The sequence below is a fragment of the Ochotona curzoniae genome, unplaced genomic scaffold, assembly GCF_017591425.1.
Source record: "Ochotona curzoniae isolate NIBS_2020 unplaced genomic scaffold, NIBS_Ocur_1.0 contig_430, whole genome shotgun sequence".
In the NCBI taxonomy this organism is placed as follows: Eukaryota; Metazoa; Chordata; class Mammalia; order Lagomorpha; family Ochotonidae; genus Ochotona; species Ochotona curzoniae.
The window spans coordinates 1,982,905-2,009,043 of NW_024466219.1; the positions used below are offsets into that span (position 1 = coordinate 1,982,905).

Here is a 26,139-nt window from a genome sequence, read left to right on the forward strand (position 1 = left end):
TGGTGTACCTGTAACTTGAGAAATGTTCAATTATTTGGTCATTTCAGATTGTTAGATTAGACTTAAAGGTAGAAGAAGTGAATTCTGTGTAAGAATATCATACAGATACGTAAAACAAATGCAGAAATTCCTGACTTTAAGGTGTGTAGGAATGCATTACAGATGGGAGACAAGCTTCAGGACCTGCTTCCAGAGTGGGCCCCTTAGCCTGAAGTCCAGCTGGCTGGGGAGATGACCTCCTGTCCTCCAGCGACCTGTGTGCTTCCCTTTAGACACACGTTCCTCTCCTCTGGGTCCATGAAGATCGCCGAGACCCGCGTGTCAGACACCGGCATGTATCTGTGCGTTGCCACCAACATTGCTGGCAGTGTGACTCAGTCTGTGAAGTTAAATGTCCATGGTGAGTTTTCCAGGAAAGGTATGCACATTCATTTTCTGGTTTTCCATCGAGGACCTTGTATGTTCTGAACTAATCTGCAATAGCTTCCAGATACCTCCCTTTCAGCTGTTTGGTCTCATTAATGTCATGATTGGCCATGTGAGGATGGTCCACAGTAGTGACAATGAGTTTCCAGTAGGTTTCCCCTTCATCGTCTTGGCCAGTATGCTCAGAACTTTTGCCTCCATTATTTCACCTCTTGCATACACCTTTCTTCCAGTTCTACATAAATGAATTAAGTCATGGTTGCTGCAGCTGACAAGTGGCATTCACAATTGTATCATGAGCTGTCTGTGCGATGGCACCATTGTTCCTTGTATGCGCACAGATTGGCCGCCTAATGGAGTCTTCCTTTCTTCTCATCTTTTTAAATTGAATGTAGAGGATCCTTTATAGCAGTCTCGCTTTCTGTTAGAGCAGCATGATACTTCAACTGCTATGGGGAGGGGACACATCTTATCTTAAACTGGAATAACATCTTCTTTCACTTTTGAGGGGTGGAGGTCATGGCATGTCCCTCTCTGCCAAAGGCACTCACTTTGCAGGAGATGGGGCCACAGCAGGTGCCACACGGCCAGTAGCCTGTACACAGTGTCCACTGGCAGGAGAGACCACACCTGTTTGCTGTGAGGACTTGCTGCAAGCATTTCTACATACCAGGGTTAGAATGTTGAAACATTGTGGAAGATGTTCATGAAAGAGGAATTATGCATGACTTTCAAATTGTTTTGCCCCCAAATGAGCATCTGATAACTGCGTTTTTCATGAACTGGCTGCGGTGCCCGCATGTTGAAAGTCCTACTCCCTGGGTTCATTGACTCCATTGCCACTGTCTGATTAGTCTGCTGTATCTTGCCATTCGGCACGCCCAAATGATGGATCCCTCAGCCCATTTGGCACAGCACCTATGCAAAGCCAGGCAGAGTGTGGGTGCAAGGTATTCAGGTAGCGGAAGAGGGGTCTGGGACAGTTGAACCTGATTTCCTCCTCAAGTCCCTGTGGTGCTGTCCTGTTGACCGTGGATTTGAGACCATATGGGAGTCTGTCGTTTATATTACTCCAGGGCATTGATTTAGTGCCTTACCTCTCTAACCTTCAATCTTTTCTTTTGTAAAATAATAATTTGGTCTGGTGTTGTGGCATAGAGGGTTAAGCCACTGCTTATGACATTAGCATCCATATCAAAAGATGGTTTCCAGTCCCAGTTGTTCTGCTTCTGATCCAGCTTCCTGCCAATGTATCTGGGAAGACAGAAGGTGGCTCAAGTACTTGGGTCCCTGTCACGTGGGCTTCCCAGGTGAAGTTCCTGGCTCCTGATTTTAGCTGGACCCACATCTGGTTGCTGTGGCCATTGGGGAGTGAATCGAGGGATGGAAGAGCTGTCTCTCACTGTGTATTGCTCTTTTTGGAAAAAGAAAAAGTCTTAAAAAAGGTAATGGTACTATCAAATTTAGAAGGCTGTTGTTACAACCTTTACAAAGGGCTCACTCCTGGAGTCCCAGGAACAGGATGGAAGGGCCTTTTCAAGGACATGTGGGTACTGGCTGGCTCTGCTCCGACCCACAGCCAGTACCAGGCCAAGCCCTGGTTTCAAAGCTCCATCCGGGGCTTTTCCACCTTGCTCTGGTGCTTCTCGATGAGGGTCTTCATTCAGATGGTTTCAGCCTAATCTGTGTTCTCTCCGGTGCTGTTTCCAGTGCCTCCAAAGATACAGCGTGGCCCTAAACATGTGAAAGTGCAGGTTGGGCAGAGCGTGAACATACCCTGTAGTGCACAGGGGACACCACCTCCCGTGGTCTCCTGGGTGAAGGAGGGAAGGAGCGTGCTGCTGGATGGGCTGTGGCGCCTCAGCCGGCCTGACGGAACTCTGAGCTTGGACCGTGCCACGCTGTCCGACGCTGGCCTTTACACCTGTCTGGCCACGAACATAGCAGGCAGTGATGAAGTGGAGACGACGCTGCATGTCCAAGGTGCTTTATGATGGAGAACATGCATGTGGTGGGCACAGGAAGTAGGGTTAGTGTGAACGTACCGTAGCCTGGGGTCACTTTGGGAAGTCCTCGCTCCAAAAGTGGTGCTAAGTAGCACCTGATTAAGTGGGAACATGGGCCATGAGTCCTGTTACTCGAGCTGGGAGCCCAGCTTAGTGACTTGAGAGTTCAGAGAAGACTGAAGTGAGCAAGTGATTCGCGTGGCGGGGAATTTCGGATGAGTGCTCTTTGGGGGAAGGAAGGTTTGACTGCAAAAGGTGAGGACAAAGGGCTGCAGACTGCTGTGGGGAAAGCTCAGGGGAAAGAGCAGAGGTGGAGCCAGGAAATGAAGGGAAAGGACCCAACAAGTACCTGGGGCAGAATCCCTGGGACGTGTGGGGGGTTGGATGTGAGGAGTGGAAAGGTGGGGGTCTCCAGAGTGACTGGCAGCTGCTGTCACGGAACGAGCGAGAGCTTGCTGGAGAGAAAGGAAGGTTTGTCTTGAGCAGAAGCCTGATTGAGAGCAGGAATATGGACATACAGGGCACAGTGTGCTTGGATGGAAAGGTCAGGAGAAAGGGAGAAAGACTGGAAAATGGATGAGTAGAGCTGGGTGCCTTAACTGAACCGAATCAAGGCAAGCGTAAGGTAAGTTTTGTTTCAGGAAGTTTGGGGTCCCTGGGTCACCTCTAGGTATAAATGCCAGGCAACTGGAAAAAGGAATCCTACTTGAAAGAACAGTCAGAGATAGTCGCTGATGGGTGCAGGCGGGCGATGATGCCTCTGCAGCGTTTGCAGTTGTCCAAGGAAAGGCTGTGATTATGTATGTGTTTTTCTGGCAGAGCCGCCCACAGTGGAAGTTCTGGATCCTCCATTTAACACTCCGTTCCAAGAAAGGGTGGCCAATCAACGTATTGCATTTCCATGTCCTGCAAAAGGTGTGTACTACCCAGGACTGTTTTGCACCCAAATGATCATCATCTCTGTGAAATTCCACTGTCAGTCCTTATTCTAGCACTTCAGTATAATAAAAGCTAATCCCTCTTTCACAAACAGCTCACCGAATAAGCATTTTTCCCTCGCAGGAATTTTTATTTTATTTAATCCAGATGTTGCCTTCGTTCTCAAGCTTGTTGAGTCTGTTTTCCCTCCCTTTGGTATTTTTTTTTTTTCAGTATGCTGTTTCTCTCAAGTGTAACAGCCAAGGCATTCAGAATATTCCAGATTTGCCTCAGCTAGAAGTATAAGTTGCTACTCTCCCTTTCCTTCTGAACATTTGTATTCTGGAAACACCTCTTCTCCTATGTCTACTTGGAGCTGGTCATCCCAGCACCATGTTGTAACTTGTCCTGCTGAGGCCTGTCCACACTCCTCCTTTTCTTGGATTCCAGGCCCTCTGTTCGCGGTGTTGCCTGGCCATGGAGTGCTGCTGTACCGCTCAGATGTGCACAGGCTCAGAGACTGTTACCCTCCCTCTGGGTGCTGGATCCGTGGTTCGTGACACCCTGTGCTTCACCTGTGGCCATGACGGGCAGGCAGAGCCTCAGCTGTGTCCCTCCAAGTCTCGCTAAGGGCTGCGGTCAGTGGCGTCCTGAGTGCTCCCATGTGTGCAGCTGTGCTCACAGCTGTCTGTACCAAACTCTGGCCTGTCTGTCAGCTGTAACTGTCATGAATGATTACTCCATTTTCTGCCAATACTAAAAGAAGATAGCCTAGAGGCTTTTAGTGTACTTCTCATGGTGTGAATGAAGGAAGCACCTCTAGGAGGTGAAGTGCATGTGTGGCTTAGTGCAGTGCACCCGCTGGTGGTGCTTTCCCAGTATTCTCGTGGGACCTTGGACTGTCGAGGTGGATTCTTTGCCTTCCCTTCTCCACTTTGAAGAGTCTCTTCCTCATTCATTTTCACCTGGTATATAATCCTTGAGTTCATCAGGAGTACCTAGCTGCATTTGTATTGTGTTTTACTATGAGTTCCATCTTGCTTGTGCTGGTTACATTGGAGATGATAATTGAGTTTAGCTCCAGTGACATTCTGTGGCGTTCCTGCCATTCTGGATTCACTGTTTAGCGTTTCTATCACTTAATGTGGGATCATTAACAAAGTCTTGTAATATTAATTGTCGTTAAGCAGATATTTGAGTGCGTAGAATACTCCTTGGCACATTATTTTGTTTATTCTTAGTGCCAAGTGCTTTGTTTACTTCAGCATTCATTTCTGGATCAACTGTTTACGGCAGCTTTGTCATTATAATTTATTAGCATGTCATTTCCATCCATTCTGTCAATTAGAAATAAATTCAGGCAAGCAGTTCTGCTCGTTGCTTTCCTAATTTTTTCCCCAAGAATTGAGCTACTAGCCTTGGTTTAACAGAGTGAGATTTCTAGAAGATGTGTTGATAGGAGTTCTTTATTTTTACTGTGTCAGGCCTTTTAAAAATATGAGAAGACTTGTATTCTGTTCATCACGCGTGCACTCTGGTTGGGCAGTCATCCCGTACCGTTTCTGTGGTGTCTTTACCTCTGCATCTCATCAGTTGGATGAATACGTTTTCATTTTTTGTTTTTCTCTAATTAGCAATTGGAATTCACCAGGAAAGCGATGTGTCCACCCTCGTGTTGGGTGGTCTGATAAAGTTCACACCAGGAGCTTGAGAGTTCAGGAGTGGTCAAGGATCAGGGGCATGGCATCCCATAGCCTCTTCAAGTTTCCATGCCAGGAGAAATACACAATATAGAAAATATACAGTGTATTAAAGTACACAGTACCTGTAGGTGCAAATTATAGTCAGAACAAAGATTTTAATTCTTCTTGATATTCTTAATAGCGATGTCAAACTTTTTTGATAAAATGTCATCAGGCTTTCATTTCTCATCTAGGAACACCCAAGCCCACCATCAAGTGGCTACACAATGGGCAACCACTGACTGGCAGAGAGCCTGGCATTTCCATCCTGGAAGGCGGTGCATTGTTGGTGATTGCATCTGTCGCACCCTCTGATCGTGGCGACTACATCTGTGTAGCAGTCAATGAAGCCGGAGCCGCAGAGAGGAGATACAACCTCAAGGTCCATGGTGAGGATGGTAATGACAGGGCCATCTGACAGGGTAGCCAGGTTCTCAGCTCTTACCTACTGAAATCATTTTCTCAGTGTGGCTTCATCTTTTTCATATTAATGTGAATGTATGTACTGTCAAACAGGAGCTGGTGTTTTGACCATGTTTACTTGTTAGATTTAGAAACGTGTGTCCCCTTTGACTGTGACTGCACATTGTTCAGCATTCAAGTGGTAGGAGCAGATGACAATAAAATGCCCCTAAGCCTGAGCTGGACATCTATTTATGCCTCACACTGCAGGGAAGTTACTGCTTTGAGGGGGTGTGTGTGTGTGTCTAGGTATGTACAGGGAAGTGGGAATTTTATTTTATTCTCTTTTCACTTGTAAAAGTTGTGCATATAGTAGGACATGGCACAAATTGCCCTGTCCCCTATCTGTTTCACCAAATAATATCTTGGGAATTACTCAATACTCCTAACTCTATCTGTAGTATGTGACTGTAGTTACACAGTGACTCATTTCCCTTGCTTTATGAATTATGAGTGTTGGAGTTGTTACTAGTTGCTTGTTAGATATAACTGTTCAATAAAAATCTTATACGTATACCATTTTATGTAAGTAAAAGGCCCTATGAATGTGGAGATTTGATGACTGCTGACGTTCATGGACACTAGGAATTGCTCCCATCAGCAGAGAAATGAGTCTCTTGTGACTTAAAGTCAGATCCCAGGGGCCCTACTGCACTGCAGTGAGTTCAGTCACCGTCTGCGACACCAGCATCCACAGTGGAGCACTGGCCTGAGTCCCATCCATCTCCCTGCTAGTGCACCTTGGAAGGCACCTGGCCTCGTCATCCCCGTGAGAGATTCGGATGGAGTTGGGTCTCCTGGCTTGGGCTCAGTCATCTCCAGCTGTTGGTGACCATCTGGGGAGTGAACCAGTAGATGGGACAGCTCTTTCTTAGTTTTCATTCCTTTCTATCACTCTGCCATTTCAAATAACTAAGTCATTTTTTTAAAAAATAAATTAGGACCCTCCCCATTACAACTTGTGTTTTGAGTGGTATGTAAGTTAAATGTGCTCTGCATTAATTTTATCCTGAATTCTGCCATGAATTTAGGACCCTGAAATAATAAGGGTGAGGATTGATTTCTGCATGTAAGTATGTTGATCAAGACCTGTACAATAAGTGTAGGCTAAATAGGACTAGCTTTGCTACCCAACAGATATCTCAGCATCTGTTTCCTTAGGCTGTTTGTAAAGAAACCTTAGAAATCACATTTGCTGTACTAAGCTGCCCGCTGTGACTCTGTTTTCTGCAGTTCCTCCTGTAATTAAAGATAAAGAGCAAGTGGCCAACCTGTCGGTGCTGGTGAACCAGCTGACCAGCCTGCTCTGTGAGGTGGAAGGAGTGCCACCCCCCATGGTGATGTGGTATAAAGATGGCGTCCTGGTAAGGGGCCCTTCTCTGTACGTTTGACTTCTGGTTTTAGTTATGCTTTGTCGTTAGCATTGGAAATTATGCTAACCCCGGGCCCTGCCTACAGGTGACTGAGAGCAGCACTGTTCGAACCACGAACAACGGGAGGACGCTGAAGTTGCTCACAGCCACGGCCGAGGACATGGGGCGCTATTCTTGCAAAGCGGTGAACGTGGCAGGCACTTCTCAGAAGGACTTTAACATCAACGTGCTCGGTAAGGATATGTTTTTTCAAATTGTTAAGATGTATTTATTTTATTTGAAAGGCAGAATTACAGAGAGACCAGGAGAGACCAAGAGATCTTCCATCTGCTGGTTGACTCCTGCCAGAGATGGACTTGTTCAGAGCTGGGACCAGTGGGTTCTTCCAGATCTCCAGTATCGGTTGCAGGAGTCCAAAGCCTTGTAGATTTTTTATGATAAAAAGCCTTGTACATTTTTATGATAAAACGTCTTTGTTTCAGTTCCACCCAGCGTGACAGGTGCCAGCTCCACAGACGATGTCGCTGTCATCCTCAGCCACAATGTCACCCTCGAATGTCTGGTTACAGGGACTCCCTTTCCCGACATTCACTGGTTCAAAGATGGCAAGTGAGTACCTCTCCTGTGTGTGCTACACAGTTCACAGCTCTGTGTGGCAGGAGTCACACAAGTGAGTGTATAAAAATAATTACAGTAAAACTTTGTGCCGATCAGGTAAAGAAAAATGTAAGTAAGGCATGAATAGACAAGTTAAATATAGTTAGGCAATAAGCATGCTGAAAAATTATTCTCAATAATTTGATAACTGTAAGTTGCAATAACTGTAAGAACAATTCTAAGAACAGTTTTGGTTTTTGCTAACCATACTGACAAAAAAATGTAAAGGCTTGGTTCTAAGAATGACACATACTTTAATACCCATGGTATTTTCTGCATTAAAATAAAGCTATGACCAATTATATGAAGGGGGCATTTTCTAGTAATAGAAAGGCTTCCTTTACAATTCTATGCAAGCTTCTTGTGGCATAGCTATGCTTCAATATGTGTCACTATAGAAGTATTCATAGACATTTCAGTGTTAAGTGAATTAGAACTGTTCATGTTTTCAGTGCTTTTCTAAAATCTTAATTTATCATTTATTTGAAATTTAGACTTACAGAGAGATTCTCCATCTAGGCTTGCTCCCCAAATGGCAGCAGTACCAACACTGGGCCAGGTCAAAGCCAGATGCCAGGAGCTTCATCCACATCTCCGCTATGGGTGCCGTCACTGCCAAATCTGGGTTAATTATACCAGGGTGCAAGCATAGTTGCCTATTATATTTTTCTTTTTAAAGATACATGGGGAAGTTGAGGAACACTGAGCCAGGACACATTGCTCCGACCCCCAGAGGTGGGGGGAGGGGAGAAAGGTGGTGGCTGCAGATTGCCCAGGGAAGGGAGCTTGGAGGCATGTTGGAGGAGGAACAGGTGAGGGCATGTTTGAACAGGCGAAGAATGACTTCTGGGTCTTCCGCAGACCAGGCCACTGCACTTGCATATAGGCGAGGGGGCTGAGACAGAGTGGTTTAGAGGGGGAACTGGAGGGCATATCTGGGTCAGGCCAAGGCACCTGCCCATGTGGGAGACCTGAACTGGGATAAATAGCATAGCCTGCTACCTGCTGCCTGCTGGCACACACCACAGCTGAGGCTGGAGTCATGCCTGGCCAGATTAGGCTGTAGTACCTGCCTGCCTGTGTCAGAGGAGGGATGGGCCATGTCAGGCTGGGTCACAGAACCCACCAGATTCCATAGAGGACTTGTGGGATTGCCCATGTGGGACTGTAGCACCTGCTAGTTTACATGGAGAGCTTGGTGTAGTAACTAGAAGAGCAAGGCTGGACCATGAAACTCCCCTCACATTTGTAGGAGCTGAGGTTGGGAAGAGGCCTGGCTGGGCCAGGCTGCAGCACTCAGTGATACATGCAGAGGCCAAGACTGAGGGAAGACCATGCTAAGCAGGGTTATTGCACCCGCAAGATGGGAGAAAACCTGGGAGGGGAACTTTGGGAACTTCCCTGTTCGGCTGCAGGTTTCTCAGGTGAGTGAGAGAGCCTGGGCTGGGGGTAGGCCAGACCAAACTGAGAACTGGGTTACAGTACTCTCAGCATATGTGTGAGCCATGTCTGGGTCGGGCTGGGCTGGGCCAGTCCAGAGCACAAGTGAGAACCAGGTCTGGGTGTAGGTCAGGCTGGGCTGGAATGCAGCATGAACCAGAGCACCCCCAGCCTGAGCTAGGCTGTAGCACCTGAGACTGAGGGCAGATTGTCTCAAAGTGGGTCGAGCACCCACTGGCATATGCAAAACACAGGGTTTGGAGCAGGCCTGGTAGCAAAACTTAGGAGATTCCTTTGCTGGGCTACAGCTTCCACAGGTGAGTGTGAGAGCTGGGACTAGGGATGGGCCAGGTTGGGTTAGTCTTCTTCACTTACTGGCATGCTCAAGAGCCAGAATGGATGCCGGCCAGCTAGGTTTGGCCACAGCACTTTCTAGAAACTGCCAGGACTGGGTGTGAGTCTTGTCAGGCTGGACCACGGTGCACCCTGGCAGGTGCAAGATTTGGGGCTGAGAGGAAGCCTGCTGGAGAAATTGTGTGCTCTCCCCTGCTGGGCTGCAGCTCCCATAGGTGAGCATGAGAGCCAGGGCTGGCGTAGGCCAGACTGATCATGGCAGCAGCACGCGTTGGCTTACATGTGGGCTGTCTGGGAGTGGGTTGGCTGAGTAAGACTGCAGCACCCATGGATGTGCACAAGAGCCAGACAAGATGCAGGACAGACTAGGGTGGGCCTCAGCTAATGCTGGCACACATGGAAACCCGTGCCGGGTGCAAGGCTGCCGAGGGTTACTGGAGGTCATCCCAACTAGGCCATAGCAACTGCTGGTGTAAATGAAGACGAGGCCTTTGGCAGGCTGGGTTGGGCTGGTGTCAGCACCTCACAGTTCACATGAGAGATGGGGCTGGAGGCATAACTGACCAGGCAGCTTCATCCACCAGTATGTGCGTTGGCTGGTGCACGTGACGGGCTGAACATGACCCTGCACTGGCTGGTGCACACAAGAGTCAAGTCTGACATCCCCCCAAGGTGAGGTTTCTTGGGAGACTTCCCAAGTAGATGGCTGTACTCACCACTGCCCGCATGGAAAGTCACTATATGCGTGGTATAGCTTTAGAGTGCATGTGTTGAGGCTGATGGCCAGTGCAGTGGACAGCATGCCTGGATGTGCATGGGGGACATGACAGTCTGCTCTTCTAGGCCAGCAGAGATGTTGAGTTCCTGTCGGAGGATTAGATGCTCTCTTGGCCAGCTTTGCAGCATGTTCCTGGGCCTGTGCATGTACTCTAAGGTGGAACTGGTCAGCCAGTCAACCTTAGAAAGATGTCTCAACCCTCGTGCAAAGAAGCAGACAACATCGCAGAACTATCAGAAACACCCAACACCCTCGGAACACTCTTCCCCACATCAGGGTCTCTAAGGCATCATCAAAGGCTCGCCCCCTAACCCCAGGTGCTGATGTTAGTGTGACAGCAAGAAGAGACCCCCCTTCCCTCCCTCTCTCCCTCTTTCTCTTTGTCATTAATTCTGCCTTTAAAAAATAAGTAAGTAAAAATAAATGAAACAAGTAGTATTAGACAAATTCAGCTTGAAACAGGGAAACTTCATCTCAAAGTGATGATTATCAAACTTCTGTTAAAGTGGTTTCATAGTTTTATTCTGAATACAGGAGCATTAATTGTACTTTTAAAATCAGCTGATTCCCTTTTTTTTAAAAAAAGATTTATTTTTATTATTTTTGTATTGGAAAGGCGGATATACAGAGAGGAGAGACAGAGAGGAAGATCTTCCGTCCGATGATTCACTCCCCAAGTGAGCGCAACGGCCGATGCTATACCGATCCGAAGCCAGGAGCCTCTTCCGGGTCTCCCATGCGGGTGCAGGACCCCAAAGCTCGGGGCCGTCCTCAACTGCTTTCCCAGGCCACAGGCAGGGAGCTGGAAGGGAAGCGGGGCTGCTGGGATAGAACCGGCGCCCAAATGGGATCCGGGGCGTGCAAGGCGAGGACTTAACCACTTGCGCCACCGTGCCGGGCCCAGCTGATTCCCTTTTTTTTACCATTGCAAAGTTTTATTTAAATATATTTTCTTATTAAGGATCTGTTCTTTTTACTTTTCTTTTTCTTAGTTATTTGAAAAAGAGGGAGAGAGTGCACGCTCCCATCTGGTGACTAACTTTGTGTCTGCAGTGGCCAGGGCTGGGGCAGAGAGATGCCAGGGGCCATGGCCTCAGGCAGGCAGTCCAGTTAGTGTCCCTCCGTGTCTCAGCTGGAGCCAGGAGCAGCATCCCCACCCCTAGGTGTGGGACTCAGGACCTACGTGCTGCGTGGAGGACACGGGGTCCACATCCCTAGACCCACACGCCGTGTGGAGGACACGGGGTCCACGTCCCTAGACCCACACACTGCGGGAGGACACGGGGTCCACATCCCTAGACCCACACGCCACGTGGAGGACACGGGGTCCACATCTCTAGACCCACATGCCACGTGGAGGACACGGGGTCCACGTCTCTAGACCCACACGCCGTGTGGAGGACACGGGGTCCACGTCCCTAGACCCACACACTGCGGGAGGACACGGGGTCCACGTCCCTAGACCCACACGCCACGTGGAGGACACGGGGTCCACGTCCCTAGACCCAGACCTACCTCAGTGTGGTTTTCCAGCAAGCTTACTCTCAGGACTGGGAGGAGGAGGGGGGAGGACACACGTCACACTCACAATGGACACATCTGGATTCTCAGTGTTTCTGAATGTGAGTGGCCAGTGAGTGTCACCCGAGAGCTTGAAGACCTCACGTCCACTCTGAACTCCAGACCAAGTCAGGCAGTTGGTGCGTGTTTTTAAGGTCATGTTGCTGAAGGATTTTCTGTTGTTGTTGTGATGGATACACCTGGGAAACATGTAAAAGCTTACGGGATAATTTTATTTTTCCTAGGCCTTTGTTTTTGGATGATCCTAATATTGAACTTGTCGACAGAGGACAAATCTTACATGTGAGGAATGCGCGGAGAAGTGACAAGGGGCGCTACCAGTGCGCTGTGTCCAATGCGGCCGGCAAGCAGGTCAAGGAGATGAAGCTGTCCGTCCACCGTAAGTGATGCGCTGGGCTTTCTGCCACCTTGCCCCTCGTGGTGGCTTGCCAAGCCGGGTCTCCTCGAGGGTGACTGCCTCTGTGACTCAGCCTGCTTGTCGGGAATGCTGCCCCGGGAGGAGCAGATGCCCGGCTAACGTGTCTGCCTGGTGCACCCTACCCGCTGTCAGTGGGATTTCAGTTTGGATTTTTTTTCATGTGCTCAGTGATTTCTGTATGTTCTTACTTGACAGATCAAAAATCTTTGGCCTTTTTTTTTTTGAGCTACTTGAAGCAGAGTGAAGCAGAATGGAGTGGAGGGTGTGTGGATAGTTGAACTGCCCCATTTATTGCGCTCTGGACCCTTCTCCTGACCCCATGGTCCTGTTTTCAGTGCCTGGTACTTGTACTGCCCGCTTTCCCTGCTGTGGACGCTGGGAAGAGTCTGCTGGCCAGAGTCGTGTTTGATGAGCAGAGCCAGGAGTGAGCCAGTGAAGGTCCTGTCACAGGCAGAGTTACACGGGAGAAAGGCAGAGAGTTCAGTCTGCCGTGCCACCTGGCAGGGCGGTGCTCACTTCCTGTGTGTGGCCTTTGCACAGTGTGGTGCTCCGACAGAGTGCAGGACCCCTGAAGGTCAGCTTCCCTCGGGGGTCCTGGTTCGGAGCAGCCATGACTTTCTGTCATGTCTCACTCTCATCTCCCTCCCGGCATGGATCACTGTCTGTTCGATTGCTTTATTGTGTTTATTTGTTGCACTTACTAGCTGTTTCTCTCCAAGGATCTAAGCTTTTTAAAATTTTGATTTATTTGAGTTACAGGGTAAGAGGGAGAGAATGCTTTTGTCTTCTGGTTCACTTCCATGCTGGCCAGGACTGGGCAGATGAAAGCCAGGAGCCTCATCCAGGTCTCCTGCTTGGTTGATAGGAACCCAAACTATTAGCAGGGAGCCTGACTAGAAGTGGAGCAACGAGGACATGAACCAGCACTCGTATGGGATGCTGATGTCAGAGGCAGTGGCTTTACCCACTAAGCCACAGCGCTGGCCCCAGAATCTAAACAGTTCCTCCTCCTCTATGTCTGCTGCTACTTCCTCTCTTTACGTCAGAGTTACGGAGAGACAGAAAAGCAGATTTTCCACCTGCTGGCTCATTCCTCTGATGGTTGTGTTAGCCAGGACTGGGCCAGACCAGAGCCACAAGCTTCATCCGGGTCTCCTATGTGGGTGGCAGCAGCACTAGCACTTAGGCTAAGCCACCAGCAGGAAGTTGTGTTTGGAAGTGGATCACCTGGGACTTGCCTGGGGTGCATAAGAAATGCCAGCATCACAGGCAGGCAGCATGAGCCCACGCTGGCCTTGGGACTGTAAACTCAAGGGCAGATATTTGTTGACATGGTCCCCACTGTAGTGCTTGGTGGAAAGCAGCAGCTCCCAATAATTCCTGGCCAAAAGTTGTGGTTTAGGGTTCCTCTCTGGTACCAGAAACACTAGCCCCTGTGACTAGAAGCACACAGTGGTGCCAGCCCGACATGAGGAGTACCCTCAGCACAAAACAGGTGCCAGATGCCAGAGCGTTAGGACGCGGGATGTCGTGTCAAATGCCCAATGCATTAGGTGCACGCAGAAGTGACTTTTAAAACGATGTATATTGGGCTAAATACAGTGTAGTCTCAAAATTTTATTTTCTTTTGCTACTCTTCAGTGTGGTTGATAGAAAAATTTAGTTATATATATAGCTTGTGTCAAATTCATGTTGGATTGTACTTGTTGAGTAATTATTAAGAGCTTGGGCTTCTGAGGCAGACTTGTTCTGCCTCCTGTGAGCTTTGTGGCTTCAGATAAATGGCTCCATCCCCTGTGGCTCAAGTTTCTGAGCTGTGAAACAGGGATAAGGATGGCACTGCTTGGTGCAGGTGACTCACCATCTCATCATCCTAGCATATGGTCAAACTTAAAATATGCGCACTTTTGTTCGCCTTCTATACAACTTTATTCCAAATCTTCTTTTGTAAACTAGTGTCTATGTGAACGTAGTATAGTGGTCTTGTTTTAGGAAGCTTCTTGTTCTAGCTACTGTGGTTTAGGTAGGTTTTTCAGTAGCTTTTTCTCTGAACACGTGTGCGTAGGGAGGGAGTCATGGACGGGGCATCTTCTTGGAAGGAGTGGTGTCACTGCTGGGAGATCGGCCGCACACGGTGCGCACGTGGTGCGGGTCAGCCTGAGCTTCCTGCTGCCGGCTGCCTCCAGCGAGCTCTGCCTGCAGACCATACATGAGCTGTGCTGAGCCTCTTCCCGGCTCTGCCCTGTAGCCAGAGACTGTGGTGCAGTCATTGTGCGATAAGACTCCTCTTAACATGGGGCTCAAGCTCTTTCACATCAAATCCTCCTGTTCACTTGATAAGATGCCCCAGGCATCCAGAAGAGTGTTCTAGTTGAGATGAAAAGCATTGGAATGTGTGCCATTTCCCATCAAGCCAGCTTACTTGCAACTCCAAGTGGCTCATAGTAAACTTACTTTATTTCATGTGTGGAGGTGTTTTATTCCTCTAAGGGGAAAGTAAATGAAGCATATGTCCGCACTGGCTGAATGTGAGGAACGTGTGTGGATTTCAGCTGTTTTCGCAGTACAGCTGGTGTGTTTGTTTTCTTCATGCACACACTTTCCTGTGACTGGCAGTGAGTAGCTCAGTGCATATGCAAGGTAAAGATGACCGTTGTGCTCCAGTATGGCACGGAATGGAGACAGGTAAGAAGGAGAAACCAAAGAGGGGTGTGGAGAGAGGAGGAAGAGGCGAAGAGAGCATAAGCGTAAGACTGTACAGGAACTTTGAATCTGGTGGGAGCTGGTGCCAGTGCAGCTGCAGTCCTGGGGACAGGGTTCGAGGGTGGCTCCCAGGACACGAGGGCTTCCTTAATGGTGGAAGAGCTTTGAGTAGACATGCCGGGGCTTTTAAGTTTACAATACACCCGTTGCGTGTATTGGTGATTTCACCACCCTTAGTGGTAACAAATCCTAGTGGATTGTTCCTCCACCTGTAAAGAATGAGCACTTTCTCGGCTTCTTGGAGATGCTCAGTCTCTAATCTGCAGACCTGTCAGTGTCCTACATCGGCACTGCCTGCTGGGGGGAGCAGCAGGAACAGCGGAGTGGTGGCGGTGACGTGCCGGAAGCTCGGGCAGTCGCCTTTGGCCGTTGACTGTGTGTGCTGTCCCCAAGACTGAGCTCTCCATGCCCCTGGCCCCGTGGAAATGAGTACTCCTGACCAAGGTCATGTTCCTTGTGCTGCAGTCATGGATGAGTCTGCTAAATCATCCTTGCTGACTGACTTGTTGCTTACCTAACAAATAAGCCACTCTGAAATTTGATCTGACTGTTGCCTCATTTTGATCTTTTATTTCCTTGAAGAAATTCTCTTGTGATGAAATATCACATTTTACATTTTTCACTTTTCTTTTTTTCCCAATATTTGTTTATTTTTTGTTTTAATTGGAGAGACAGATTCACAGAGAAAAGGAAAGAAAGATCCTCCATTGCTGGTTCACTCCCCAAATGGCTGCAGCAGCTGGAGCTGAGCAAATCCAGAGCCAGGAGCTAGGAGCTTCCTCCAGGTGTCACACCAGGTGCAGGGGCCCTAGGCTTTGGGCTCTTCTCGACTGCTTTCCCAGGCCTCAAGCAAGAATCTGGACGGGAAGTGAAGCAGCCAGGACGTGAACTGGTGCCCATATGGGAGTCCGCCATTTAGAGCCAATGAAACTATCATGCCAGGCCCTACATTTCTTATTTTTCATGTGCTTGTTTTTCTTTGAATTGCAAATATTACAGTGATGGTTTATCCAGTTGTAAGCATTCTTTAGGAATAGTTATGACGCAATTACAAAGCAACCAGAAAATAATCACAGTAGCACAGTTAATCTGTGCTATTCTGTATCTTAAAAATGATATGTGAAGTCTGCTATTCCTCTTTGAAAACAAATTTTACAAAAATGAAAATAAAGATGTTTTGACAAGACAGGCAACTCATGATCAGTGTTGAAAGATTTCCAAATTGCCTTTAATTCCTATTTTCTTTAAATGTACTTGTCAAGCATGTGTTGGCAGAGGTTGAAACTTCAAAGGGTTTTTTTTGTTGTTGTGAAATTCCTTGCAGTTCCACCCAGTATTAAGGGAGGTAACACCACCACGAGAGTGTCAGCGTTGATCAACAGCGTTATTAAGCTGGAATGTGAGACACGAGGACTTCCCATGCCCGCGGTCACTTGGTACAAGGACGGCCAGCCGGTCTCAGCCAGCCCACAGGGGCAGCTTCTTCATATTCCTCGAGCACAAGCCTCTGATTCGGCAGCTTACACATGCCATGTGTCCAATGTGGCTGGAACTGCTGAGAAATCATTCCACGTGGAGGTCTACGGTGAGGGAAACTATGTGCTTTAATTGTAGGAAGTTCATGGAGAATGAGATTGGATTTATTTTTCCTAAGATGCGCATCTATCATTTTTTTAGAAACCCTTTATTTATGTCTTTTCAGTGTTGTCTAATACACTAGAATCCAGTTTGTTCACTTTTTAATCCTTGATGGATTTGGCACTTCTCTGCTATGTAGGGGTAGGGATTGGTAGTGTACCGTGAGTTGGAGATACGTTTGCGAAGGCTAACATTAGCAAGAAGTCCGTGTATTAGGCCAGCCTTTGCCTCTTTGTAATGGAAAGGTTTTCATCATTTGGTTCAGTAATCGTTAGGACTGAGATCAGGCTCCACTCTTCGTTCTTTATAAGGCAGAGAGAGTAGACTATTGGACTGGTGATACTTAGAATTGCTGGCCTAAGTTCTCGTCCTGCACAGCTTACAGGGAGATGGACATGTAGGTAGTTTTCTCTGGTGAAAACATGTTTGGTGACTGTCCAAAAAACTGTTTGAACATTGCGGTTTTTCATTCTAGTTCCTCCAGAGATTGAAGGTGAGTCGGCCACACCTGTGAGCAAGCAAGTGCTTCTTGCTCATTCCCTGACACTGGAGTGCAAAGCTTCTGGCAGCCCTCCTCCAGTTCTCACCTGGCTAAAAGATGGGGCCCCGGTGAAAGCCAGTGACAACATCCACGTCGACGCTGGCGGGAGGAGGCTGAAGATCCTGAGTGCTGTGGAGCTGGATCGGGGCCAGTACGTGTGCATGGCTTCCAGTGTCGCAGGAGAAAAGGAAGTCAAGTATGAAGTTGCTGTCCTAGGTAAACGGGGATGCGACACCTGGATTCTCAGATTCACAGCAAAACTTAACGGGTTTCTTGAATTATTGTTATTTTGTTTTGTGCAACAATAAGGGAAGGAAGTAACTGTTCCACTCTGAACATAACATGGACAGGTAGACTTATAATAGAAATCCCAAGATCTAGAATTTCACCTCAGTATCGTTTTGAAGTGCATAGATAGATAGATCTGTCGCAAGGGTTGACTGTAGCCTTCTGTCATGAACACTGTACTAGACAGCCGGAATCAGGCTCCAGGCCTAGGAAACCAGCTTACAATATTGATGTCTTTATCTGGAACTTGAAGGTTTTTCTTTTTAAACACGTGCTTATTGGGCTTGGCATGATGGCTGACGGCCTCACCTCCTAAGCGCCAGGACATATGGGTGCCGATTTGTGTCCTGGCTGATCCACTTCCCATCCAGTTGCTTGCTGGCGGCCTGGGGAAGCAGTAGATGATCCAGAACCTTTGGCCCCTGCACCTGTGAAAGAGATCTGGGAGAAGCTCCTGGCTTCTGGCTTTGGATCAGCTCAGCTCCAGCCACTGTGACCATCTGGGGACTGAACCAGCTGATGGAACATCTCTCTCTTTCTCTCTGTGTATTTGCCCTTCCAATAAAACTAAATACATCTGTTTTTTTAAATCCTTATTTATTTCAAAAGACGAGGTTGGCAGGGAGTTGGGCTGGGAAAGACAGATGACTCGGTCCGCTCCCCAGGTGGTCGCACAGCCAGAGCCGGGAGTTTTGCATCTCTTCCCCGGGTGGCAGGGCCGGAAACCTTGGAAGTCTGCTGCTGCTTTTCCCAGGCCGTTAGTAGAGTGTCAGGTCGGAAGTGGAGGAGCCCAGACACAAATTGCCAGCCAAATGGGATTGTAGTGTTGCAGGTGGCGGCTTAACTCACTGTGCCGTAGTGCTGACCCTGAGGGCGGTTTAAAGCTGGCCAGTCCGTGGCGTTGCTCTCCCTGGTTCATATGAGTCCAGGCAGTTCTAAAGGTCTAGCTGGCTCTGTGATATACCTGTCATAGAAGTATGTCCAAAGTGCATTCAACTATCTCCGTGTGTTTATTGTAAAAATTACTTATAACGCATTTCGGATCTTCAAGGATGAATTGCCGTGATACATGTCGGCTTTGCCTGTTGTGATGTGGTGTCATATCCTTGCTTTCCAGTGCCTCCAGCTGTGGAAGGAGGAGAGGAGACCTCTTACTTCATTGTGGTCATTGATAACTTACTGGAACTAGACTGTCCAGTGACAGCAGGCTCTCCCCCACCCATCATCACGTAAGGATCTTGGTCTTCCACATCGCTGCCACTTTTAAAAAGATTTATTTATTTATATTGGAAAATCGGATATACAACAAGGAGGAGAGACAGAGAGGAAGATCTTCCACCTGTTGATTCACTCCCCAAGTGGCTGCAGTGGCCGGCGCCGCACCAATCCAAAGCTGGGAGCCTGGAGCCTCTTCTGGGTCTCCCACACGGGTGCAGGGTCCCAAGGCCTGGGGCCGTCTTCTACTGCTTTCCCAGGCCACAGGCAGGGAGCTGGATGGGAAGTGGAGCTGCCGGGATTAGAACTGGCACCCATATGGGATCCTGGTGTTCTAGGCAAGGACTTTAGCCACTAGGCTACTGCGCCAGGCCCTGCCTGCCACTTCTTGACTTGAGTGTGTTAGAGCTGTCTTGAATGACACTCAGAAGTGGTCCTATTAAACCCTCCGCGTTCCTTTGTATAAAAAGCACGCTCTGTCTGCAAGGCCATTTCTGACACCCAGTAAGCAACCAAGTTTGCTCAATTAGAGGAATTCTTTCTATGGTTTTTGAAGTTATTTCTCAGTTCAGGGAGATAGACTACTAAACAATATTCATGTCAGAGCTGAGGAATGTCTAATGAGTTACTCAAGAAGAGAAGTAGAAAATTAGAGGAATTTAGTTAACATACATGTTTGCTCACTGATTCTTTTCTGTCCTTCCTGCATGCCCGAAGCGTGTGCTGATCATGTGTCTTCCCTTCCCACGGCGCTCTGGGATATGCCGTTAGTCGACTAACGGGACGAGATATGTCCGCATGTGACGGTAGAACTAGATAGAAAGTGGTGACTCATAAGAATGTGGAAATGTCTGATATCAAGGCTTTGTTACACTGTGTGCTGGCTGCTGGCTGGTACTGCGCAGCCCTGCCCTGAGCCGTAATGGTGTGTGAGTTTCTTTTTATAACCTGAAATTACTTGAGAAATGAAGAGCTTACTACATAGTTGCTGGATCTAACAATATGCCAACTGCTGGGTTGGATCAGGTTTGATTTCTTTCTCCTCCATTTACCATTTATTTTATAGTATAAATAATGCAGAAATTAGGCAAATATACTGTGGAGAAAAATAAATTGTGTAAATACACACACAGTGTCTCCTAGGAAACTGCTTATTGTATGTCCAGCTGCTTTTGCCTTTTTTCTGTAGGTGGCTGAAGGATGGTCAGCTCATTGATGAAAGCGATGGATTCAAAATTTTACTGGATGGACGTAAGCTGGCTATTTCCCGGGCTCAGGTGTCGGACACTGGCGTTTACCGGTGCGTGGCAACAAACGCTGCTGGAGACCACGGGAAGGCATTTGAAGTCACTGTTCATGGTATGGTGATGAAGAGCCAGGAGAACAATACTGTAAATTGTCTTGGACATGATTTTATTGTCAAATTCAAGTAGTGGCTCAATAATCTCCTTAGAACTTGCTTGTGGAAAGCAGAGTGCAGGGTGCAGATTTGAATCCAGTGATGGCAGATCTCAACTGAGCCAGAGACTCAGCCACAAGGGGCCCTGTGAATGAATTTAAGTGTTAGGCAGTGTATTCTGCACAGCATGGCTGCAGGATGAGCCGCAGGAGGCACAAGAGTCAGGCGACAGCTTTGGATTGAAAGATTCTGCGTAAACAGGGGCAGCTATGAGCAGAGCAGGATCTGTTGGCTGGAACGGCAGGATCCAGAGCATACAGCACACTCACAGACCTGCATCCTAGGGTCCTCATGTCCATCTGATGATGGGGGTGACTTCTGTCAGGGCAGTGTGTATGTGATTTGCTGTCAGTATTTGGGAGGGAAGGGACTAGAGAGTGGAGAGTCCTTCAGAACCCAGCAAGAAAGTATCTGCAGAATGCCAGCTTCCACCCAGCCCCTTCTCTGCCAGGATTGCCCTTTCCGGTCTCCTCCCCTGAGCGAATACAGACCAGTCAGATCCCATTGTTCGTCCTCAGTCCTGGTTCCCGAGGGAGGGAGCCTGTGGGCCCAGCTTCCAGCAGGTCACTATGCCACACTCCTGGGCTTTGCCAGACTTACTGGGCACAGAGTCAGGGAGCATACACATGTGTGGAAAAGCACCTCGAGTCTTGATGTGGTTCTAGAGCGAACACAAGAGGAGAAGTCCAGCAGGCATGTGGATTTCATTGGCCTTAGGGACATGTTTCTAATATTTTTGGTGAATTAGAAATCCACAATTAAGAGATAACTAATCTCTAGAATTGCTGAAAACTGCAGATTATAATAAGGTATGAGATAAGCTTACCTTATTGTTTGTTAAAGTTTCAGGCTTTTACATGCATGATTTTAAGCACTTAACCAAAGTGGTTATGATTTTAATCCCCTCCCTCTTTTCTTCCCTAAATCTAGTTCCCCCCACAATCAAGTCCTCTGGTGCTGCAGAGAGAACCGTGGTGAAGTACAAGGCTGTCTCCTTGCAGTGCATCGCCAACGGCGTTCCCCAGCCCTCCCTGACGTGGCTCAAAGATGACCAGCCTGTGAACACTGCCCAAGGCAACCTCCAGGTAAGTGCGCGACTCCAGGCCTACCTGAGACAGCTGCCTGCAGCTTCCACATCATTCCTTCCGGGTTGCAGATCGCCCTGCTAGACGGATTTTACAGCAGTTTTAGCTGAACAGTATGTATTTTTCTGGGATTTTTTTCTTAAAACTTAACATAAAATTTTTATTCAAAGTACAGAAAGACAAAGCACCCCTAGCAGTGATATTGTTTTTTGATTTTGATGCAGTGGTTGGTGTTTTTCAAATTTTGATTTATGCCTGTTCTATTTCTTCATAAAACTATTATGTCATGGTTGAGCAGTACTCATTGCTAATGGCCAGTATATCCCAGTGCGTTGGTTGCCACAGGCTAAGATGAAAGGGGTGTCCTATCTACATAAACCTATGTGATATTAATTTTGAAAAATATTTTTAAAAAGCAATTTGTAAGCTTCGAGATAACAAACTCCATCCGTCTCCATGAGTAAGCTTGTGGTGGTGTTGTGTTACTAGTATGCAGGTAGGCAGGCAGGCAGTTGGTGGACAGGTGGATGTGATATTTTGAATTACCAGATAGATAAATTAAATGATTTCAATCCTGGATAAGCTAAAAGATGGATTTGAAAAAATCAGAAGAAAACAGATGTTACTAGGAACTAGTTACTGATTAAAGTGAACTTAGGTTTTAGGTGGGCTAAGCTTTTGGTAGTAGGTTACATGTTGAGTTCTTTTCCCAGTAGATGGGCATCTGGTCATTTATTATTCCTTTTTCAGTTCAGTGGAACTGACTTCAGACCTTTGTGTTAGGGGAAGTTTTAGTATGCAGCCCTCGAACACAGTGCAAGAAAGCAGTTGCCTCTCTGGAAGACAGATAATTCTGTCATCATGCAAAGCATAGCTGCAAAGAGCGATGCGTGACTTTGGCAAGGAAGGTGAAGAGGAGTTAGAGCATGCAGTGAGGGAAGCCTTGCAAGAGAGTTGGGAAGACGATTTAAGGATTCAATGGGTGAAATGATGGAAAGGAACTGAGTAGGCCATAAAGGAGATAACACGAACAGACAACATCAGTGACACCAAAACCAAGTGAGGGGCCCGCTAAGAGGGGCAGCCGAGCTGGTGGTCAGAGAGGGGCCTGCTAAGAGGGGCAGCCGAGCTGGTGGTCAGAGAGGGGCCTGCTAAGAGGGGCAGCCGAGCTGGTGGTCAGGGAGGGGCCTGCTAAGAGGGGCAGCCGAGCTGGTGGTCAGAGAGGGGCCTGCTAAGAGGGGCAGCCGAGGTGGTGGTCAGAGAGGGGCCTGCTAAGAGGGGCAGCACAGGTGGTGGTCAGAGAGGCAGCAAGAAGCTGGCATCGAGCGGTCGTGATTTTGCTTGTGCTTGAAGCAGTGGGAGACCTTACGAGAGTGAGCAAGGACAAGTGACATCATCAAGTTTGCGTTTTGAGAGGTTACCCAGACCCTCCCAGAGAGTAACTGCAGCTGGCAAGACTAGAAGTGGAAAGCCGAGGAAGACCTGTTCGCCTCTTCCTAAGGAGCACAAGCAGGTGGAAGCCTGCACTCACACTGGCCGGGGAGATGAGGGTTTGGGCACGTATTTGAAGATTGTTTGTCAGTTGAATAATCCAGGGCTGGCCAAAGACTGACAAGTGAGCCACAGGACGTGTGGACGAAGCCTCCCGGGAATCTAACACAGAGACAGTATTGCTGCACGGTGGAGGAGGACGAGTCTGAAGGGGGCAGACGTTTGGGTGTGAGCTAGCAGCAAGGTCAGTGAGTCATTCGATCTGGTCATACGGCTCTAGAGCTCACCATTGAGCTTTGACTGTGGGCACTGTGGGACATGGTGGAGCTCATGCACGTGAATAGAAGAGGAAGAAAAGGGACTCCTGTCTGCTTCAGAATATTCAGAAATTAGGTATCTGGAAGCCACGTGCAGTAGTCCAGAGGCAAATAAAGCAAGGAATGGGTTACTTAACAGCCGGTAGTGTGGCATGCCTGGAGATGAGCTGAAGTGGACGTGCCCGTGGGATAGTCGGGGAGGTCATTCGGGGTCAAAGTGTGGCCAGCCTGAAGGGCCGTGCTCAGTTTGGGTTTAATTCTGTGCAAGCTGGGAAGCCCTGAATGAGGTTTCAACAGGAACTGGTAAAAAGCTCAATTCTTCCATCTAAGCAGGTTATTCTGGCAAGAGAGGGCAAGCTAGATGAACTGTTGGGGAGGCTACAGACCCTGGAGCATGAGTTAAGAAGCTATTGCAAACCCAGCGTGGCTGTGGAATGGAAAAGCAGAGCTATGAGACATACGGTGTAATTAATAGGAGTCAGAGAGCGCTCCAAAACCCAGATCACTGGAAAAATAATGGGAGACACTGAACAAAAGTGGGAAAACACACCCGGAAGTGGGCTTCAGCCAGGCGTGGAAAGACTTTATGAGCTTGGTTTTGGATATGTCCAATTTCATGTGCTAACCTGTCCAGCAGGCAGCTGGAATCATGTGTACAAGACACAGGAGAGAAGTTGGGCTAACACAGTGAACTGGGAACCTACATGTGGTGGGGTGTTTTTTTTTTTTTTCAAAACTGAAGCCAGAGATTTGGAGGGAAACTAGCAGAGAACTAAGTTTCTTGTTGAGAGGACGGGAGAGGAAGTAGAGTTTGAGGTGGTCGATCCCCGGGGAGGCCAGGCGGTCAGACACTCCGCTGTTCTGAGGAGAGAGCAGGTGCTGGGACAGAGTCCCCCTCCGCAGGCTGTGGGTGCTGTGCTTGGAGATCGCGCAGAGCTGCCCGTCGTTGGTTTCAAAATGGCAGTTTTGCCGTGAGATTCAGTAAGAAATGTGTCTAAGTTCCCGTTATTTGTATTTTTATCATTTTTATTTTTCAGGCCCCAATGACATTTTAATTTTTAAAAAAGTATTTTAAAGCTATTTGTGAAGTGTTGGATGAATGTGGTCATGTTTTTTCAAGTGGTTTCTATTTTTATCATGTGCTTCATAGTTCAGTGCAGAAATCTTCTGGTCAGACGGGTCTCAGATTATTTATTTTTCCAGTGAATAAGAAAAGCATTCCAATCAAATGAGCCCATTCTGGGAATGCATTGTGATGGATCTAACAGGATCATTAAGATAATGATGTGAAAACAGTATAAATTTAGATGAAATTTTATCTCGTGTTTTCAAGTCCAAGTGTAAAGTTAAAGACGGTGCCATGCTTTCTGTTCCCTGTTAGATTCAGTCCTCTGGTCGGGTCCTGCACATTGCTCGGGCGCTGCTGGAAGATGGCGGCAGGTACACGTGTGTGGCCACCAACGCGGCTGGAGACGCGCAGCAGCACTTCCAGCTGCGTGTGCACGGTAACGCGCATTCAAAGAATGTTCCTGTGACTGTCTTTGCTTTTCAACTTGTGGGCTCATTTTTATTCAATTACAGTGTAAAAGGAATTCGTGCCTATTTTAGTCTGTGTGAGAGAAACCTGACAGTTTCTTTTTTTACACTATTATAATTGTCCATGCAAAAATCTTAAGTTTTTTGAGTTATTAAGTCATGTGCTAGAACCAATAAATAAATATAAAGCCTGCACTTTATCTATAATCTGTTACTTGACAACATTATAGCATTTTTTTTTTTAAAGAACAAGTTGCAGGTGGTTTTCTAGTTTTATCTATAATTTTGGTGGCTTCCTAAGAGAGTGGTTTTGTGAACAAGACTGCCTTAGACCGAAGCTCTCCTGTGTACATTAGTAGAAAGCCGGGGTGGCCGTGGAGTACAGTAACGTAACACCCTTACAGTAAATCTGAAAGGCTGTGTGAGCTTACAGAAGCCTTCAGGTCTCTGGAGGGTCATCCGACAAGATCCAGAGTTAGAGCTGGGTTGCTAATTCGCCCAGGATATTTGCAGAAAGCTATTAGAGATCATCGTGTACATGTTACTTATTTTCTCTAATTCCTTCGATTGCTTAGTCCACTTTTATTCATTCAATCATACAGGCATTTCACATTGACTAAGGAGCCGAACCCTGAATGAGACCACAGCACTTCATTCCAGGGTTAAATTAGGCAGTCAAAAATATTTAGTGAATGAAAGAGTAAATAGTAAATGAATGAAAACGTTAAAATTGGATGTTGTTTTTTTTTAATAATTTGCTTCTTTACATATTTTGTTTCAGTTGAATAATCAGCTTCCTAAATATTACCAGTAAGCCAGTTGTTTGCTTTTTATCTAGTTCCTCAGATAAGAACCCATTCATGAATATTTACACATACCCACGGTTCTTCTCTGAGCAGTCAGCATGTGTATCTGAATGTGCCATTTTGGAGTTGGTGGGGAAGGCTGCCCCTGCTGTCTGCGGAGGGAGCTGGGGTCGCCCCTGCTGTCTGCGGAGGGAGCTGGGGTCGCCCCTGTTCCCCAGCTGTTGGTCTCTGGCCAGCCCTCTGTGTGACTCCAGTGTCCACGCACATCTTAAGTGTGTGCTGGGAGTGGACTTTTCTCCACTCTGCCCCTGCCTTGGGCTCCTTCTCTTCTCCCTGGGCCCAGCCCCAGTTCTTGTGAATCAGCGTCTCTGATGAAAGTGGTCTGGTGCCAGTCCTTGGAGGATTATTGGCCCGTAACTAAAGACTGTGGTAGGGAGTTACTAATGCACTCAAGAATGACTGAAAAGCAGAGTCCATGAAAGAAACCAAGTAGCAGGCAGCAGAAGAGAAAAAGCAGAACGGATATCTAAGAATTCACAAGTCTAAACCTGCCCTCGGAAAATGGCAGCAAAACGTCAGTTGGCAGGAGGTGCAGTTAGGGATCCACTTCCATAGAAGAGGGGAGAAGCTGCCTGAAGAATGCTTGGGTTAATGCAAAAAGCAAGAGAAAGGGAACGTATTCCTTGTTAGAATGTATTAAAAATAGCCAAATAAGATGGACAGTATAAAATAATTTTGATGCACATCACAGAATGGAGGTAGAATACAGCAGCCCCTTCCAGCATTTGCTCTGGTGTGTTCCGGATGTGGAGGGAACAGTTCATCTCCCTGAGAGGAGAGTGAAC

General features: G+C 47.6%; 1 protein-coding gene across 1 annotated transcript in view; it reads left to right on the forward strand.

The window, feature by feature from the left end:
* Positions 1-26,139, forward strand: part of HMCN1 (hemicentin 1) — a 350,746-nt gene that overhangs the window by 182,779 nt on the left and 141,828 nt on the right. The window contains exons 23-36 of the mRNA XM_040985773.1: positions 273-400; positions 2,137-2,409; positions 3,252-3,347; positions 5,287-5,481; positions 6,788-6,918; positions 7,013-7,160; positions 7,410-7,536; positions 11,962-12,116; positions 16,243-16,503; positions 17,032-17,313; positions 18,503-18,614; positions 19,790-19,959; positions 20,990-21,144; positions 24,334-24,457. Of these exons, the coding sequence (XP_040841707.1) occupies positions 273-400; positions 2,137-2,409; positions 3,252-3,347; positions 5,287-5,481; positions 6,788-6,918; positions 7,013-7,160; positions 7,410-7,536; positions 11,962-12,116; positions 16,243-16,503; positions 17,032-17,313; positions 18,503-18,614; positions 19,790-19,959; positions 20,990-21,144; positions 24,334-24,457 (2,357 nt within the window). The remainder of the gene's footprint in view (positions 1-272; positions 401-2,136; positions 2,410-3,251; positions 3,348-5,286; positions 5,482-6,787; positions 6,919-7,012; positions 7,161-7,409; positions 7,537-11,961; positions 12,117-16,242; positions 16,504-17,031; positions 17,314-18,502; positions 18,615-19,789; positions 19,960-20,989; positions 21,145-24,333; positions 24,458-26,139) is intronic.